Here is a 17,136-nt window from a genome sequence, read left to right as displayed (position 1 = left end):
ATGTTACAGCGTTAATATCCTCAGTGTTTGGCGTGTCATAGGAGTGTGCTGCATTTTGAGTTCAGAAACAAGACCTCAATCCATTTCCTCATTTGCATGCCTTAACAACTCAGTAGCACTTATGTACATGCAACATGAAGCAGTGGCTATTTCTACCTGCACCAAGTGCACGATTATTTTAGGGAGACACAAATATGTAGCACAAACACAGATATATGGTACCACAATGAAAGCATGAATGCAAATAATGAAACAACAAAGACAATGTAGAGGTATGTACATGCAACATGAAGCAGTGGCTATTTCTACCTGCACCAAGTGCACGATTATTTTAGGGAGACACAAATATGTAGCACAAACACAGATATATGGTACCACAATGAAAGCATGAATGCAAATAATGAAACAACAAAGACAATGTAGAGGTGAAGGAATAAATTTATATATATAATATACATATATATTTATATACACAGAAAAATTTGTCTCAAATTTTTTTACAAGTCTGGAAGTCTATGGAACATGCCCTTTCCATCTTCAGTGAAGACTATCGTTTCTGAAAGAATGGCATTTACAGGCACACAGACAGCCGTGTGACAACTTTGTGGCATGAGTCTGCCGGGCACCGGATATCCACAGTCAGTTGTGATGTCGCACAGAAAATTTCTTGCCGTGCAGTCCACACACGTCTCCAGTCCCCTTTGACGATCTCTGCTGCCATGTTGCATTGACAAGTGCCTCCTGGAGGGACAGAAAAGAAAAAAGGACAGGTTCAACCGTGAAAGTAACTTCGAGAACAAATGCGCACAGTGGTAAGGTGCGATTGCCCAGACAATTGAGAATACCACACAGGTGCCAACTATTGATCAGTCTGTGTCTCTTATTTCAGCATGCACTAATGCAGTGAAATTGGTCACAGCAGTTGCCTGAATGCTAGGCATGTAACTGCTGCTTGCTTGGCAGTTTGATGGAGTTTCCATCTCTGGGGCTGGGCGAATATATAAATGTGAAAACTGTCGCATTATCAATGGATAGAGAAGTGGCTGTTGCAAAGCACCGAATGTGTAGAACCAGCATAATGCACATGTCAGCACGAGAGAAATATGTGGCGGCAAGTTGTAGATTAATGTCTGGTTTAGTTGGGTTTATGGGATTTAACTTCCCAAAGCGACTCGGGCTATGAGAGATCGACCACCTGGAGATTTTTAACATGCACCGTTATCGCACAGCACACGGGCACCCTTCTTTCTGGAATGTGACTCATCAGATCGTGATGGTATTATTTAATGGCTGGCGGGCCTAGCCTTGCTTTGGCCCATGCAGCTGCCAGTGTTGTCATCTTTGCCCTCTTGCAACAATGTGCCTGAAATTGCAGCAGAGCCAGTCTCATCACCCACACCTGGAAAAACAATGCTGCAAAGCAGCACGGCAGCCAGTGTAGTTCTAGTCACTTAAGCAAATAGCCCAGCAGGCGAAAGTTGCATGGAAATGTCCCTACAGAGCACATGCAAATCTCAATCTCTACAGTACAATGGCATGGCCGTATGCATTTGAATATGTATGGAAGGAGGCCAGTTTCTGAAGCTGCTAGCCAGCCAGACGCTGGATCCAGTTTTTTTTTTTTAAACCTTTTCCTTTGTAATAACGTTTTGGAGCCTCTCTACCTAATTTTCCCACTTTTCATTTGTGTCTTTTTTTTTCGGTTTCTTTTTTAAACTCTCGCATCCGCTCCTTTTCTTTTATTTTCAATTGGTTTTTGCCTAAAATAACCTTTGGTTCGGTGTGGGAGTTCTCTTGCATTTTTTCATTTGTTATAAATTTTTTTACGTATTAAGGTTTTACAACGAAAGATGCCCACCTGAAGGAGAACAAGTGGTGCCCTACGCTTGGTCTGTGGCCTCTACGACTGGCGCAGCGCAAGGTAGCTCTGCAGGCGCTGCTGCTGGTGGCAGTGGTGGGTCTGCTGGTTGTGCCTTTGTGTCTGTGGCTGCACTGACGACAACGGGCTGCAACGGAGGGGGCAGGCATGCCTCCAGGTTGTCGGGAGACATGGGGTCACCAGTGGCCAGCAGCACCCTCTGCACGTCCTGCGCAAAGTTGTATGATGTGAGCAAAGGCTACGAGCAAAGTCAGGGCAGCCAAGAAAAGTACCCCAAAGAAGACAGCAACTATTCTGTCCAATGTTATAAGCCTGATGCCATAATAATTTTTGTTTTGTTTCATCATATTCTTTTCACATTTGCTCTTATCAGTTGTGCTGCATTCTAAACTGCCTTTTTGTTCACCCACTCTCAAAAACGCATATCTCAAGTGGCGGTCAGTATGTTGCTGACCATATTCTGAGCTAATACTTGCACAAGATGAGGCTTTAATTCTAATTCTGAAAAGAACACATGGCCTCTTGCAGCAGCTTAGAGTAAAAATCACTCTCAGTGGTTGTTTCACACTACATTCATTTCTTACGTTGCTGTCACGACATTTCAAAACACGAAATGTTTTTGACATGATTGCACATGAGTAATGACCTTCTCACAAGTGTATCTCTTGGTCTCCAAAACAAAAGACCAGAGGAGCATATTGCAACCACATCAGCAGAAGTTTTTCCTAGTTGTTCCTCCTGCAGTACATCATTGTCAAAAAACAAAATCACAATTTTTAGCCAACCACCTCTAGACACACACACTGCAGCTGAGCCAGCAAGCAAACAGAAAATAAAATGAGTGAAAGTAAAAAAAAATATATATATATATATATATATAAAAAAAGAGAGAGACCAGCTACAGTAACCAGCTATAGCCATCTTTAAATTTCAGCTTTTCAGGCTACGTGATGCTTCAACATGCACTACAGCACAGCTGTAGCATAGTCTCCTTGGGTTGCATGGTTTGTCCTCACTAGAGACATTTAAGGCTTCAGGGAATCCCACAAGTGCTTCAGCCACAAGGCTGAATAGCCCCGGAAGTTTACACTATGGAGTGCTCAGCAAAAAAAAAAATTCCTGCAGTCACACAAGCCAGATGTGCCTGCAATGCCTGCAAGTACTGGTTGGTTTGGTTTATGGGGTTTAGCGTACCAAATCGACTCAGAAGAGATGCCGTAATGGAGGGCTCCGTAATTTAGACCACCTGAGGTTCTTTAATGTGCACTGACATTGCACAGCACATGGGCGCCTAGCTTTTCGTCACCATTGAAAAGCAGCCGTTGCAGGCGGGGGATCGATACCGTGTCCTTGGGCAAAGTAGCCTGCAAGCATGAAGCAGTACCCTAGCTACTAGTTTAATTATAACATTGGGCGATTGCACAAACACATCCCTGAGCACAGCATGCATCTGGTGAACTTTTTCTGGTGACTGCGCACTAACGGTGCGCATACACAAGCGGTGTGGGAACATGATTTTGCGATCACAGTGCACCTATGCATGACTCTGCGCAATAAACCCTGTGCTGTGGCATTCGAACTGAATACAATTTGCACGAGGCTCGTTGCAGCACTGAGCGAGTGAACTCAAAGCCGGCACACACACCTCGAGGGGTGCAGTGGTGGCAGCCGGGTCAGTGGACACAACCGGCGCCAGCGGTGCGGGCGGAGGGGTGTCCAGCTGCAGCAGCAGGCCATCACCATCGTCCAGCTCCCGGAGCACGACGTCACGAAGGAAGGCTGGCACAAACCGCACGTCCAGGTCAGCAGGCACCTTGTACGAGCAAGGTGCAAGGGGTGCCTGTGCCAAAGCCTGCTCCACTTCACGAGACACGGTCTCCTGCGTAATCGACAGAGGAGGCAACAAACTCTTGAGAGCACGCACTGCGGAGAAGTAAAACTAAGCCGACAGGCTTCATTCATCTACGCTCTGTCCCACAGACTGTTCCCAGTGGAGAGGAAGCTGTGAGCACAAGGCAATGGCCTCTGGAAGTGTGCAGCTGTTGCATATTCACGCAAAAGCCTGGAAGCGTTCGTAACTTCCACTCTAAAATCGGCAAGTTGTGAGACAGAACGTAGTAGTCTGTGCCACATGCATTAGCCAGGTTTGAACAAAGGCAACATGTACTGCAGCTGCTAAGAAAATGTTCCAGCACATTTTAGTTCTGGAAGGCTGCAGAAAAGAGGGACAGAAGTTGCTGAAATATCGCATCACTGTTCCACGGTAAAGGCCACCAAGTGTGGCCAACACCGAAGAAGGAAACAACTTTTTCAACTTGCTCCGACAAAGTATGCTTCCATACACCTAAGAGAGAGTATCAGCCTGCTGTTAAGTGCGCCATTTTCTTTGTCCATTACAAAATGATAACAAAGCACTCCCGTGAGACACAGTGCTTTTGAAACTTTGATGTCTAGAAACTAAGCTCACACTATTAGCATAATTGCGGCACTGAATAGATACAGATGCTTCCACCCAAATGAGCAACAAGTCATGATGTGGACATGATGTTGTGAACACCTATTTTCCCGGGGTGTGCGAGAAGACCTACCTGAGTGAATACAGATATAAATGCACAGGACAAAGGGGACACAGTATGTGTATGTTTGCAGGTACCACTAACTTTTCATTCAGATTACCAGAGGTACCGAGCACAGTGGAAGCAAGACAATGGCGACGAGAGAAAACAACACTGAAGCTCGTGGTGCGGCTACTCACCCGAAACTCGTTGATGCGCCCTCGTAACAGCTTGGTGCCCTCAGCGAGCCTCTCTTGGCGCTGGCGCATGTCTGAAAGCAGGGCTAGGTTGGAGTACATGAGTCGCAGGCCCTCGCTGGCACCTTGGTCGTAGCCACCGGGGGGAACTGCCTCGCCTGTCACATAGCGCTCAAACTCTTCTGCTGGCAGGTTCAGCGACTCGGCCGTTAGGTTCTCAATGAAGGACACCGCACAGCACTATTAGCCAGGAGAAGAGAGAAAAGGAAAATGACGATGACAGAAATGCAGATCACCTATATTTGTTTAAAGTGCATGGATGACGGGAAATGGTTCGTACTGTTGCAAAACTATGCACGTAAAAAACGATCCATCTCTTAAGCATACTTCACACTTCCCCTTTCGATCAGTACAACTGATTGCATTCCATACCCTATGGATGGATCACTTTTAACTGTGCTTTCTATAGAAGCCTTTTACCTCAGCAAGTTTCATCAGTTAATGTAACCTATACAGATATGATTAAGAGATCACCTTCCCATGCTCAGTGCATGCTTGCATGCTTGGCTCCTTTATTCTATCCAACTTCACCCTAAAGTAATTGAAGTTACCATATTTTCACGAATATAAGATGAGAAGGTCCTCAGCCTCTAAAAACAAAAACAATTAGTCGGGTTTGGTTTATGGGGTTCTAACATTCCAAATTGAGTTGGGCTATGGGAGACGACGTTGTGGAGGGCTCAGGAAATTTTAGTCACCTGGGGTTCTTCAACATGCAGTGATATCGCAAAAACAATTTTAAGTGCATGCTCAAACTGCTCAGGCCAACCATCAGAGTCAAAACTGTGTGTGAATATGGAATCATCTTTTGCGTCGCTCATCACTCTAATTCAAAAGGTAGTTTTTCAGAATCCTTTCGTACAACAGCTGCCGCACCTCTGCTCCTTACACCACCACTTGGTGTCTCTCAGTGTTGTAGAGTTCCGTACACGTTTGCCCTTTCTCCCTCCTATAATTCATACTTCACTGCCTTCTTTCCTAACTGGTCTACAAAACTTTCTCTCCCTGCTTGTAGCCGCTTCCTTTTTCTGCTCCTCGACGACCCCAAGTCATCAGAAAGTTGGCTTTTCCTCACTACTCAGAAGCCTAGTGTTAGAACTTGCTGCAGGTACCTCACAGATCAGCGAAAAGAAGAGCTCAACCTAGGTTCAACTTGTACCCTGTTTACAGATGTAATGCAAAGTGCATTCTGAAACAGACAACCTGAGCAAAAAATATCCCGTTATGTTGTGCAAATAAGGCAAATCGCAAAGCAAACAGAAGACACCTAGCCTCAAGAAGAGGCAAGAACTGCACTGACAAATGCGGGAGCTCTCACCAAGTTGGTAAAGTAGTAGCCAGCCTCTCCGCTCAGCAGCCGGCTCGGAGCGCTGAACCGCGTCACATACTTGATGTTGGAGTGGAGCAGGGGCGGATTGGCGCGCAGCACCACGTACACCATGGCTGGCAGGAACTCGTCGGCTGATGCAGGCCGTGGGCCCTGCGGCCCCATGCGCAGGGCCTCGAACAGCTGCTGGCTGCAGCGTACCACACAAGCCAGCTTCTCCCGGGGGCTGTGGCGCGAGTCAAGCTCAATGATGTGCGTGATGGCACGGTCAACAACATCGCGCACAGGAGGCTGCCGATCGTCCAGCTCCAACTCGAGGTGCCGCGCCGCCACCCAGCTCAGGGAGCGGATACGTCGCTGGATCGCCAAGTCTTTTTCCTCGTCTGCCGTCGAGATGAACTCAAAGATGGACTTGTATGTGAGGCTCATCAAGTAGTTCTCAGTCAAGTCCATGAGCCGCTCCATCTCATCGGGCTCCAAGCCTGCGAGAAGGTTCAGCCGAATAAGCAACTTCTGCAGGCATGGAATGCCAATACGAACCAAAAAATCCCACCAAAAACACCATCAGCATCCTACAACACTCACAAGATAAGCTCACTGTGCTTCAATATCACAGTGAAATAGCTAATCAATACTTATTCTTCTCGCCAGCCACGTAAACTTGGCACTGCTGCTAGAGAACACAAGGTAAAAGACCATAAGATGTTTAGACAAGTGGTGTCTTTCATAGCTGCCAACAGTGTTCAGGTTCGTTTTCTTGTGCATCACCTAAGAACACTTATACTTGACGTAAAACAGTCAAGGCATGACACACAAAACGGAGATGAAAACATGCACATCTAAGCACTATGTGTGCAGAATGTGCATGCACTTGAGGTACAGGCCTAACCTGCATGTGCAGTTTGAGTAATACTAGACCGTTATGGCATCAACGGAAGCCCTACAACTGTTCGTTCAAATAAAGACACTGGGAATGCCACCAATGCATAATAAGCCCAACAGGAAGACCCAAAAATGAATCAATCGGTCTCAGCACTTTTGAAACAAGCTGTACGCACATAAGCACGGGCTAATGCTTTAAGCCTAAGCTGAGGACACAGTGGTATCAGCTGATAACTCACAAATGACCAGAGGCAACCTGCTAACCATTACACTTGCACTACCTCAACCTGTAGAAGGCACACACCTTGGTAGTGGGCATGCGTCTCAAAGCGCTCGTGCATTCTCTGGTAGAAGTCTTGCACCAGGTTCGAGAGCTCGTCAATAGACTGGTCCCGGGACATCTTGTGGATGCGGTCGACAGCTGCCTTCACCTAGAAATGAACAACAAGCACACTCTCATATCACAAGCTGCTATGCCCGCAACAACTTGTCACATCAGCAGCTGTGTGTATCATGGCCATTAGGGAAAGACACCAAAACAGAACTCAAGCCGGGTCTGACACCTAGTATGCCCCCAGTCATCGTGCACGGGCACAGCAATCTCCAGCATATTACATACCATATTTTCGAGATTCTAAGCGACCCCCAATTCTAAGCACCTTCCACCTTTTACTTCACAAAAACATTTGACAAAAAACATTTACATGTGGATCTAAGCACCGCCTTTTTTTTGTGAAGAATGTTTTATATCCTGCTTTTACATGCAAGAATGCCGGTGCATGTTGAAGGAACCACAGGTGGTCGAAATTATCTGCAGCACTACACTATGGTGGCATCCCTCAGAGCCAGAGTTTCTCTGGGATGCTGAGCCCCATTAACCGAACCATACCAACTCCAATAAACTCCATCGCCTTCCTTTCCCCGACCAAGTCAAATGCACCAGGGAGCAAGGCCTACCTGTCGGATGACATCACAAGCAGCTGCCTCCTTAAGGCCGCGCAGAAAGTCCTTGAGCTCCTTGCTGGCAGGATTGCTTTCTAAGCTGCTCAGCTGAAGATCCCTGGAGCTCACAGACTCTGCAAAGAACAACAGCAGATGCCATGAGAGCTAAGAAGCATCACAGAAAGCTTCTAAAAAAAAAAAAAAAATTACAGTCTAAAGTTACTGAAACCTTATCAACTGCTCTCTCAGTCAGAACCGCCATTCCTGTGATGTAAATTGCCCTCCCTTTGTGAAGGCAGACCCGGCATGGGCCAGTACAATGTTTCTTTTCTCTGGCGCAATGTGACATGAAAATTGATGGGGCTCAACTGTCTCTAAGAGTGCCACTGTTTTGACAAAGGTCACAGCAAGCAAACAAAAAAACAGCAAAAAAAAAAAAGACTAGTTGCACATGTACGTCGCATGTAGTATGGGGCAGCTCCACAGCTGAACTCTGACCAAAACACACGGCTTTGAATACGGAATCCAGGTGCTGATAACGCAGCACTGTGTAGAAACGAAGCACGTTAGTATTGATGCTTGGATGATAATAAGTTCATTCCATGTATAGCCACTGCATGTGCTATCATGAGCCAATACTTATCTTGCACCATATTTCTGTTATTTCAATATGGGCAAGCTGATCCAGCCTTGTGGTCATGTTGTCTTGACTGACCAATTCCAAAATGTGAAAAAAAAAAAAAAAAAAGAAAGCCAAGTGACATCACTAACCTTCCTAATTTACAGCTGAAAATCAAATAAGGGCACTGTTTTGCTTCATCACTCTATACAGGGCAAAACTAAACTTCAGTACCTCAGCACCAGCTGTCCTGACCAATATTTGGGGAGCTGGATGCATGCAACAGAAAGAAAGAAATATATGCTGGCACTCCTGCGAGCATGAAGCTTGAAGCTTGCAAAAACCCTTGTGCAAATAAAAGATGACAAGAGGTTTGCAAGTTGCAGATGCGGTTGGAATTTTTTGGTCAAACCTAAAAAAAGAAAAATGAAAGTATGCAAATTAAAATTTTGAAATTCGGTTTGAACCAGTACCTGTGACATGCATGCCACAGATAAGTGGCTATTGACCAGGAGTTAAAACTTGCCCAAATGAGAAAAATAAAGTAAGGAAGCCAGGGGGAGCGGTAAAACGCTGGTATCAAGTCTGAGGAGTTAACAGCTAGCTACTTCAATCCATGCCAATCACCAGTTGAATACTACATGGCAGTATAAAAAAAAAATGAAAACAAAATCCACTAAAAAGCTCTATACCTGAGACATGAAAAACAAACACCTGTGCTATGCGAGTGACATCTCACAATTCCTACTGTCCAGGAAGTGCAAACATCCCCTCACCAAACAATGAGGCCCTCCACTGCCACTTCCTCCACATTGTTACAACACTGCCATGAGACCGTTGACAGCCCACATCTCCAAGTCACAATGCTTCCAGGGTGTTTCCTCTCAAGGCTGGCCACTGGCAATTTCACAATTACCCACTTCAAGTTGTGACAGCTCATTCCTCTTCTTACAAGCATAAATAAAACTTAACGCAAGCAGCTTATTTCGTTAGCTATTTCATTGTATTACAGATGGTGAAACTGACATGCTGAAATGAGGCTTTTTGGAAAATTAGTCAAACCGGAAGAAAAATTCTCCTTTATGATTTCATCTGCGACCTAGGGTGGTAATGTGTCACCATCCATCATATGAGTGTGCTGTCAAGGGTGAACTGCATTTCAAAGAAGGAGAAACACCGATGCTGACAGCCATGCATTCTCAGCTGTATCTAGCTACTATGTGCATGATCCTATTGCAAAGCAGTGTCAAGCAGAAGTACTCATTAAAACATTATCTCAACCATTTAACCGCCAACGCTGAGATGTACCTGTTTTGAGACACTGTACTAATATTGCCAATGATGAACCGCACTCATCCCGCATAATGCTGCACTGCTCCCACCGCCAAAAGAGGGTTAGGATCATCAATTGCGCCGGTTGAAACAACCTTCGAGGCTAGTAGATGACCAACGAAAATACATTTTGTGCCTTTAGCACACATCTTATGCCAGACAACAGTCATTCCAGGCTTTGTGCGACACCCTCCTCTGATATGTATCACACAAAGCTTGACTAATAAATGACAAGACCCTGTTTGTATTGGGATGATGAAGCAAACAAGGTCTTGTCAATCATTAGTCAAGCTTTGTGTGACACATCTCAAGATTGAGAAGTTAACATCTAGCTGCTTCAATCCATGCCAATTGTGTTTGTATTGGGATGATGAAGCAAACAAGGTTTTATCATTTATTAGTCAAGCTTTGTGTGACATAGCTGTGACACATCTCAAGTTTGAGAAGTTAACATTTAGCTACTTCAGTCCATGCCAATTGTGCTTGTATTGGGATGACGAAGCAATCAAGGTCTTGTCATTTATTAGTCAAGCTTTGTGTGACACATCTCAGAGGTGGGTGTTGCACAAAGCCTGAAATTACTGTCTGTATTGGGATGATAAGCCAAAAATAAACATTTTTGAGCTATAATGCAAGCTGCGTTAATTTGAATACATAAATTCCATTGCCATAGTTTTTATTTTGATACTGCTCAATAGCCAATCTTGCCCCACCTCGAACTTGCCGGCTGATATGCTGTCCAATGATACATGCACTAGCTTGACATGTATTCCCTGCACACAAATAAGGCTGCACTGCAGACACAGCATGGGCATTTGCTTCAAACTTAGCATGCTAAGATTTAAGGAAACCCCACCATAAAGCTTGAGCTGCCATCTGTCGCAGTTTCTAAATATACTGTAGTTATTTGCCTGGCGCAGCCCACATGTAGACGCCAAACTCTAAAAGGATGAGAAAAAAAGTGTACAGCTGTCAAGTTGTATGCTAGCAAAAGTTGCAGAACACCAGAGAAAAATTAGGGGATAATTTCCTTCCCCCCTTATTAGCAATGATCACGTTTACGACCACCAGACACACCCGAGGCTCTGGGTGAAAGTTGCCACAAAATTAGCAGGACGTCTAAGCTTCGCCTTAAATGTAGACACGGCAATGGCTTTAACACCACCTTTACATTTAACAAATTTTTGACATTCAGAAACTGGCACACAATTCGGCTAAGCGTTCAATGTCTTCAGTTGGCTTGCTTTTTGGGGAGAGAAGGGTGCAGTATCCGCCTTATTTCTCGGCAGACACCTAGTGTTACAATGAACAGAGTACAAGTGAAGGCACATATGTCACTGGTTCAAATTCTTATCGCAAATTAACCTCCAACTTGACTAGCAAATGGATGCTAAATGGGAAGCAAAATAAGAATGGTGGCATCAAAATGCATGAAATCATGTGCATATCTCTTCCGACATGTTTTTCTCAATTTTGTGGTAAGGTGATGGCTTTTGAAACGAATAAACCATATATGCTATTGCGTAAAAGTGGCAGGCTGATAAGAGTCCATGGCCTGTTCTACAACCCCACCACCACAGTGACTAACAGCACAAAAAAAAAAAAAAAAAAAAAAAAAAAAACACTTCACTGCTTTTCACAAATTCTGCAGAAAATCTAAAAAATAAATAGATGAGATTTTGTATGCTGCTCCAATAAATTATTCCAGGGCATACAATGTATGTAACCCACAAGAACAATGCAGTAGTGCATAAAAAGACAATACTGTTTTATCAAGGTTTTATCAAGGAAACTGCAGGTTTATGTAATAATTACGTGTGGATGTCCCGACTACGCGTTTCGTTAGAGAAGTGATCACACATTCCACTGTTGCACTGGGCAGCGTTAAATACAGCGCTCTTGTAAATTTTTAAACATGTCAAAGAACTCAAGAAAAGGTGTGAAAACCTTTCCCTGCTGATGCAAAATTCCTGATCCCGATGTGCACGCAACAGTCTTATCTGTGACACTAAAATGCGAAGTAGAAGAGTGGGAGACACAGTAACGGTACTAATGAAGAAAGCCCATAGTAACAACATTGGCTATTCTCATGCCGGCAGCCTGTGGCCAGAGTGCAAAGAAATGTAAAGCTGCAGAAGGGCAACGCTCTCAACCTTCAAGGGGATCAGATGCAATATAAACCTTGAATAATACATAAGGAGCCCGGAAAAAAAGTTTGTTATGAAACCATTATGCCAGCACGTGCCAAGTAGACAACTAAAGTTCACTGGTTTTAATTTGTCATGAGCAATCTGATGTGAACCTGACAAGAGGGACAAATGTTTGAGATTGATCACTTAGCCCAAACTTGGACAGTACTGATGCCACACAGTACCACAATGATAAGTGCGATCTCGTCAAACCTACCCGCGTATGTTGTCATGCCTCGATTACACAACGCAGTACTGTGCTCAAATGCAAGTGCCAAACAGGGACACTTTGCCGAATAATGTAAAGCAAAGCTACATAAACTCTCTCCAGCCTTACCCTCAACTCAATCAGGGCAATGAAAGGTTTGGACTAAAGAAAATAAAAAGAAAAAAGCTCCGCTTTTCCGAGACGTCAATATATATATTTTTTGTCCTGACAGAGTATGACTCCCTCTTTACAGAATCATAACCTTAGAAGTGCAAAGTGAAGTGCAGAAAGCTCATAAACCTTGGAGTTCAAACACTTTTCTTTTTCTTTTTTGCAAGCAAAGTACAGTATAGTACGAGAATAAAACATGCACGTGTACACAAGCATACAAAGAAGAAGCTGGCACCGGTAATGCGACATGTCTGGTTTGGTTTGTAAGGTTTTAACGTCCCAGAGCGACTCAGGCTATGAGAGACACCATGGTGGAGGACTCCAGAAGTTTGGACCACATGGTATTCTTTAAAATGCATGCACAGCACACCGATGCCACTCCATTTTGCCAGCAGTCAGGTTCAAACCCGGGTGTCTGGTCCAGTTGTCTGGCATCTTAGCCACTGCGTCACCACGGCGGGGCGATATGTCTGGCCCTGTGCTATGCACTGTAGTTACTAATACAAGACCCGAACAAGTGCCTAGGTAGAAGACCAGTCCCTGAAACTATATGCTTGCAACAAAATTCTACCTGTGTTCCTGAAGAGAGAGACTGTGTTGGCGTACCATGCAGTTGATCTCACTCACCTTTGACTGTGTTGGACCGGCGAATGATGCTCCGCAGAGTCTTTGTTCGCTTCTCTGCATGCTGCCGCTTCTTCTCGGCAAACCTCGAGAACGGTGACGGCTCTATGAGGCCGGGTTGCGAAGCACTGCTGGGGTAGCCCTCAGGGGACTCACTCGCACTGCGGGAGAGCCTGCGGGGCAGGAAACAACGTGGCGCATGTGCTGAGGCTGTTTTCACATGAAACTACTCAGTGAGCTCATAATACAAGTTTGATTCAAGCATGCTAGAGGCCTGCATTTCAAAGTCTTTTGAACCCTTTTGTTGTGTCATTTTAGCCTGAAGCTGTTGAGCCCAGAGCAACAAGCACCAGTGGAAACCCTATGAAATGTGCACATTAAATCTCGGCAATAAGGCATTTTCTCAATCTGTCTTCATCTAGAAGCACTAACTGTGAAACCCCGCTATCAACTCCCAGGAGGTGAAGTTCCTGGTGGACCCACAATCTGCACAAACTATACAGAGACTTCATCAAAAAAATGCTCTCTCTAAGAACATGCTCAAAGTTGATGCGACAAAAGGTTTAGTTCTGAGAGTTTGGATTAGCTAACATCCACTGTATATTGTGCTCAGCAATGAAATACCAAAGCCTTGCTGCCCACGGAGCACATAACAACAAATTCATATCCTAGCTATAACCATTATGCAGCAACCATTAGTAAAGCAAAGGATAACACAAGGCACCAAAGCAGAAATGCAATGAACTAGCACTGACCCACGGAGTTCCACACTGTGATCTGTTTTCTTCACAGTTCTGCTAAATATATGCACCAGAATGCTTAGCACTGCTGCAGATTCTAAAAAAAAGAACATGTTTCAAAAAGGAAGCTTTTATGTATATATCAGGTGTAGCCTCATTTTTGCTAGAGGTGCAAGGTTTGCTTAAAAATGAAAAAGGAAACATAAGAAGAAGAAAAAGCAGTGGGGAGGAGTATACAAGCTGTGTGCTGATGATACCAGCCGTATTCTGCAAAAGGACTGTCATGCTAATGCAAAGGGAGTGAGGTAGTTCCAGAGAGTATATAACCAGATTATATATAAAAGAGTATATATTCTTTTAGCTGCCGTACCCACTACTTCTATTGTGCCTGCAATAATGATACTTGCAAAATTATCACCAATCTCCTGAATACTAAGGCGATTGTCCTCAGTCAAGCCGAAACATCTGCTCTCCAAATCCTCAATTCTTCCCATTTCCTTCTCAACACTAATTTGTTGATGAACAATCCTCTTTCACACGTTTCCCCCATTCTTAAGTCTTGCCTAATTCAAGACCTCCCCGTCCCACGGTCACTAGACCTCACCTTGGCAAACGTCTCCACACCCTGCACAATGCCAGGATGCAAGCCCAACATGAAGCACAATTCATTAAGTCTTGCCACTAAACTCTTCCAAGTACCCTTCCATTTCCACCACTTGCAGAAGAAAGCATTCATGATTCATGGGCTGTTTCATTCTGCAAACTCTACCAATTAATCTTGCCTGCTACTCTCGCCACCTGAGCACAATACATGGCCACCTACCTGCCTGCTTCCTGCCCACCTTGGCATTCAACTCACTCGTTAGGAGAGTGTACTGCATTTTGCTCAATTCGCACGCTCAAATTAATGCAAGCTTCTGCTCTGCCTTCAACCAACAGACATTCCACAGCAGATTGGCTTTTGCCATTGCAATGCGTTGCACCATGGCAACGGTGCAATGCAGAGACCTACAACGTGACATGCCAAGGGCATCACAGCACTGGCTCGTGAATGGCGAGATTATTTTCACATGACGAGAGTGCCTGCAATAAGCAGGTGAGGCTGCAACACATGTGGTTACGCACATTCAGATCTTTAAAATGCAACAGGCTTTTCTTCTTTTTCAGAAGCATTGCGGTAACGAGCAATATGTAGCAAATGGGCAGATGTTCTCGTATGTGACATAAGAGTGAGTGTTGCAAAATGGGGTAAAACCCGTGACAGCTGCACAGGTGACTACAGGTGCCACGAGTGGTTTCTGAAAATACTTTTCTTTTCGAGCACTCAATAATTGCTTCCTGGTAGATTCCTTCTCATTTAAATTCATCTAATTCCTGGTTCATTATCAGCACTTGTGTGCTTTCATGAAATAAAGCCTTGGGGCAACTACTAGCTGATAGGCTGAACAAATTTAAAACACATCTTAGGACAGATAGGCTGAAGTTGATCTTGTAGATAATTTTCTAATCAATAAATTCTATTACAGTATTTCTTGTCAAGCCCTCAAGCTCAACCTCGCCGCATGTTTCCAGTCTGAGGAGCTTCTCCATGCTGTGAGCACCTTTACAAAACGACTTGTCATGAAAAAAGCTTGCAGCAAAATCACAAATGAGAAATAACCGCAAGCGACTTTTATGCTCCTGTAATCGTGAAAACAGTACAAAAAGAGAATTGGCAGGACAACCATGAAGCCTGACCAAACGCAGCTGCCATGGCAGTTGGTGCAGTAATTCTCAATGATCACTTTTGATACTTTTGCTTTAATCAATACTTTTACTGGTGGGTGGAGAAGGTTCAAGGGTGGTGGTGACTTGGATGGCTGGTGGGTGGTGCTTCCGGAAGGAAAAGTCCACAAAATTCAGGAATGATATCTTTGACACCATAAATACCCAAGGTAGTATTTCTTGCCTTTAAATATTCTTAACGGGTACTAATAATGCATCATTGGTGAAATGCAATGAGAGAGCTCACGGACTAGGAGTGGAAGCTTGCGCATAAATCAGAGCAGCAACGTCCCTTACATATTCGTTTGCAACACTAGGAGATCAGCAGTGACAGAGGAATTCTCTCCAAATGCTGCTGACTTGGCAAGATGAAGTACTCAGCGCTTGCATATCGGGTCTGCCACTATCAGCCCTACGATGGGTTCATAAATGTCGCATCTCAATGATAAACAGTGGAGTGGATTTGGCAACAATATTTTCTTCTCAGAACATCAACACTTGACTGATCTGAACCCTTAGCATTGGAAGTTCTCACAGAAATCCTCAGGGAATTTCTAAATGATGGTCTACGTGCTAATGTGAATTGCGATTTTTAATTAAGTGCTGGTGCAATCCCATCCGTGCAGTGATGTCACTACACAGAACTGAATGGGCGAAAACAAAACTATATCGCGAGGGAGTAGGCTGAGCTCTGCTTGATACACCGGTGTAATGTGGCTTCGATGTCTTTGTTTTAAACTTGCTTCCTCTTATTCTAAATTGCCTAAAGAAACATTACAAGAGTCGAAAATTGTGCAGGGGAAAAGTAATCGCGACGAATACCTCACTGCAGTGCTCGCGTTATGGTGCTGTATCTCATATGTAACTCATACTAATCATAAATACTATATAACAGAATGAAAGCAAACAACACTGGCATGTAACCTTAAGAGAAAGCCCAAAAAGAGCGAGTGTTACAAAAGGCAGGTATTAAAAACGGAACTGAGTGCACCAGTTATGTTGACTGATACACCCAGCACACAGACTATACTGCTGGAATATATGCCAAACACTGATCGCACCACTACACACAAGCACGCCGGTCATGCATGACAAGCTTCTTAAGCCGCTCAACCTAAACAGTGTGTGATTAATAATGGGGACGTAATCTACGTGCCTCAACATCAGGCAGCAAGAAGATACTGAGTGCTCAAAAGTCCTAGACCCAATTCAAAACTGTGAATTTATCTGGCTTTTCGGGTTGTGCATAAGAGCCGGGGCCCACGCCATATGCGTGGGCATGGAATCGAGAAAGAGAGAGAAGAGAAATGAAACCTCGATGAGAAATGAAATCGACACACGCGGCATGGCTGGCAGCTACAGACGCTAGAGCATGTCCTGTCTGTCGATGCTTCGGCCCGTCTGTAGGACAACTGATAGCCTCTGGAGCATTGTTACGACATTCTGACGTCAATGAAAACACGTCTTTCTGTTTTTGATATGAATGACTATGCATTATCTCGGTAAAATATTCTTCCCCTTACTTCATGCCAATACTCGGACTGCTTGTTCTATTGCCAATCACAGCACTTTGTGCATTTGTTTCTACAGTTCTAAGTTTTGTTTCTTACAGTAAAATTCCAAGAAACAAAACTTCAGGACATGAGG

The 17,136-nt window shown here is 44.4% G+C and overlaps 1 protein-coding gene across 6 annotated transcripts in view; it reads right to left on the bottom strand.

Moving 5' to 3' along the window:
• Nucleotides 1–420: 420 nt before the first annotated feature.
• The window catches only part of Rabex-5 (Rabaptin-5-associated exchange factor for Rab5), a 31,505-nt gene continuing 14,789 nt past the window's right edge, over nt 421–17,136 (bottom strand). For all 6 annotated transcript variants that reach the window (XM_084597755.1, XM_084597754.1, XM_084597757.1 and 3 more), the window contains 8 exons: nt 12,989–13,158; nt 7,858–7,976; nt 7,205–7,331; nt 6,010–6,500; nt 4,635–4,871; nt 3,525–3,758; nt 1,859–2,087; nt 421–741 (listed from right to left, as the gene is read on the bottom strand). In XM_084597755.1, the coding sequence (XP_084453881.1) occupies nt 1,881–2,087; nt 3,525–3,758; nt 4,635–4,871; nt 6,010–6,500; nt 7,205–7,331; nt 7,858–7,976; nt 12,989–13,158 (1,585 nt within the window). In that variant the 3' untranslated portion in view covers nt 421–741; nt 1,859–1,880. The remainder of the gene's footprint in view (nt 742–1,858; nt 2,088–3,524; nt 3,759–4,634; nt 4,872–6,009; nt 6,501–7,204; nt 7,332–7,857; nt 7,977–12,988; nt 13,159–17,136) is intronic.

The sequence above is a fragment of the Amblyomma maculatum genome, chromosome 3, assembly GCF_055883805.1.
Source record: "Amblyomma maculatum isolate TAMU_Amacu chromosome 3, ASM5588380v1, whole genome shotgun sequence".
NCBI lineage: Eukaryota > Metazoa > Arthropoda > Arachnida > Ixodida > Ixodidae > Amblyomma > Amblyomma maculatum.
The sequence above is the reverse complement of the archived record's forward strand: the minus strand, read 5'-3'. Positions and strand labels throughout refer to the sequence as shown.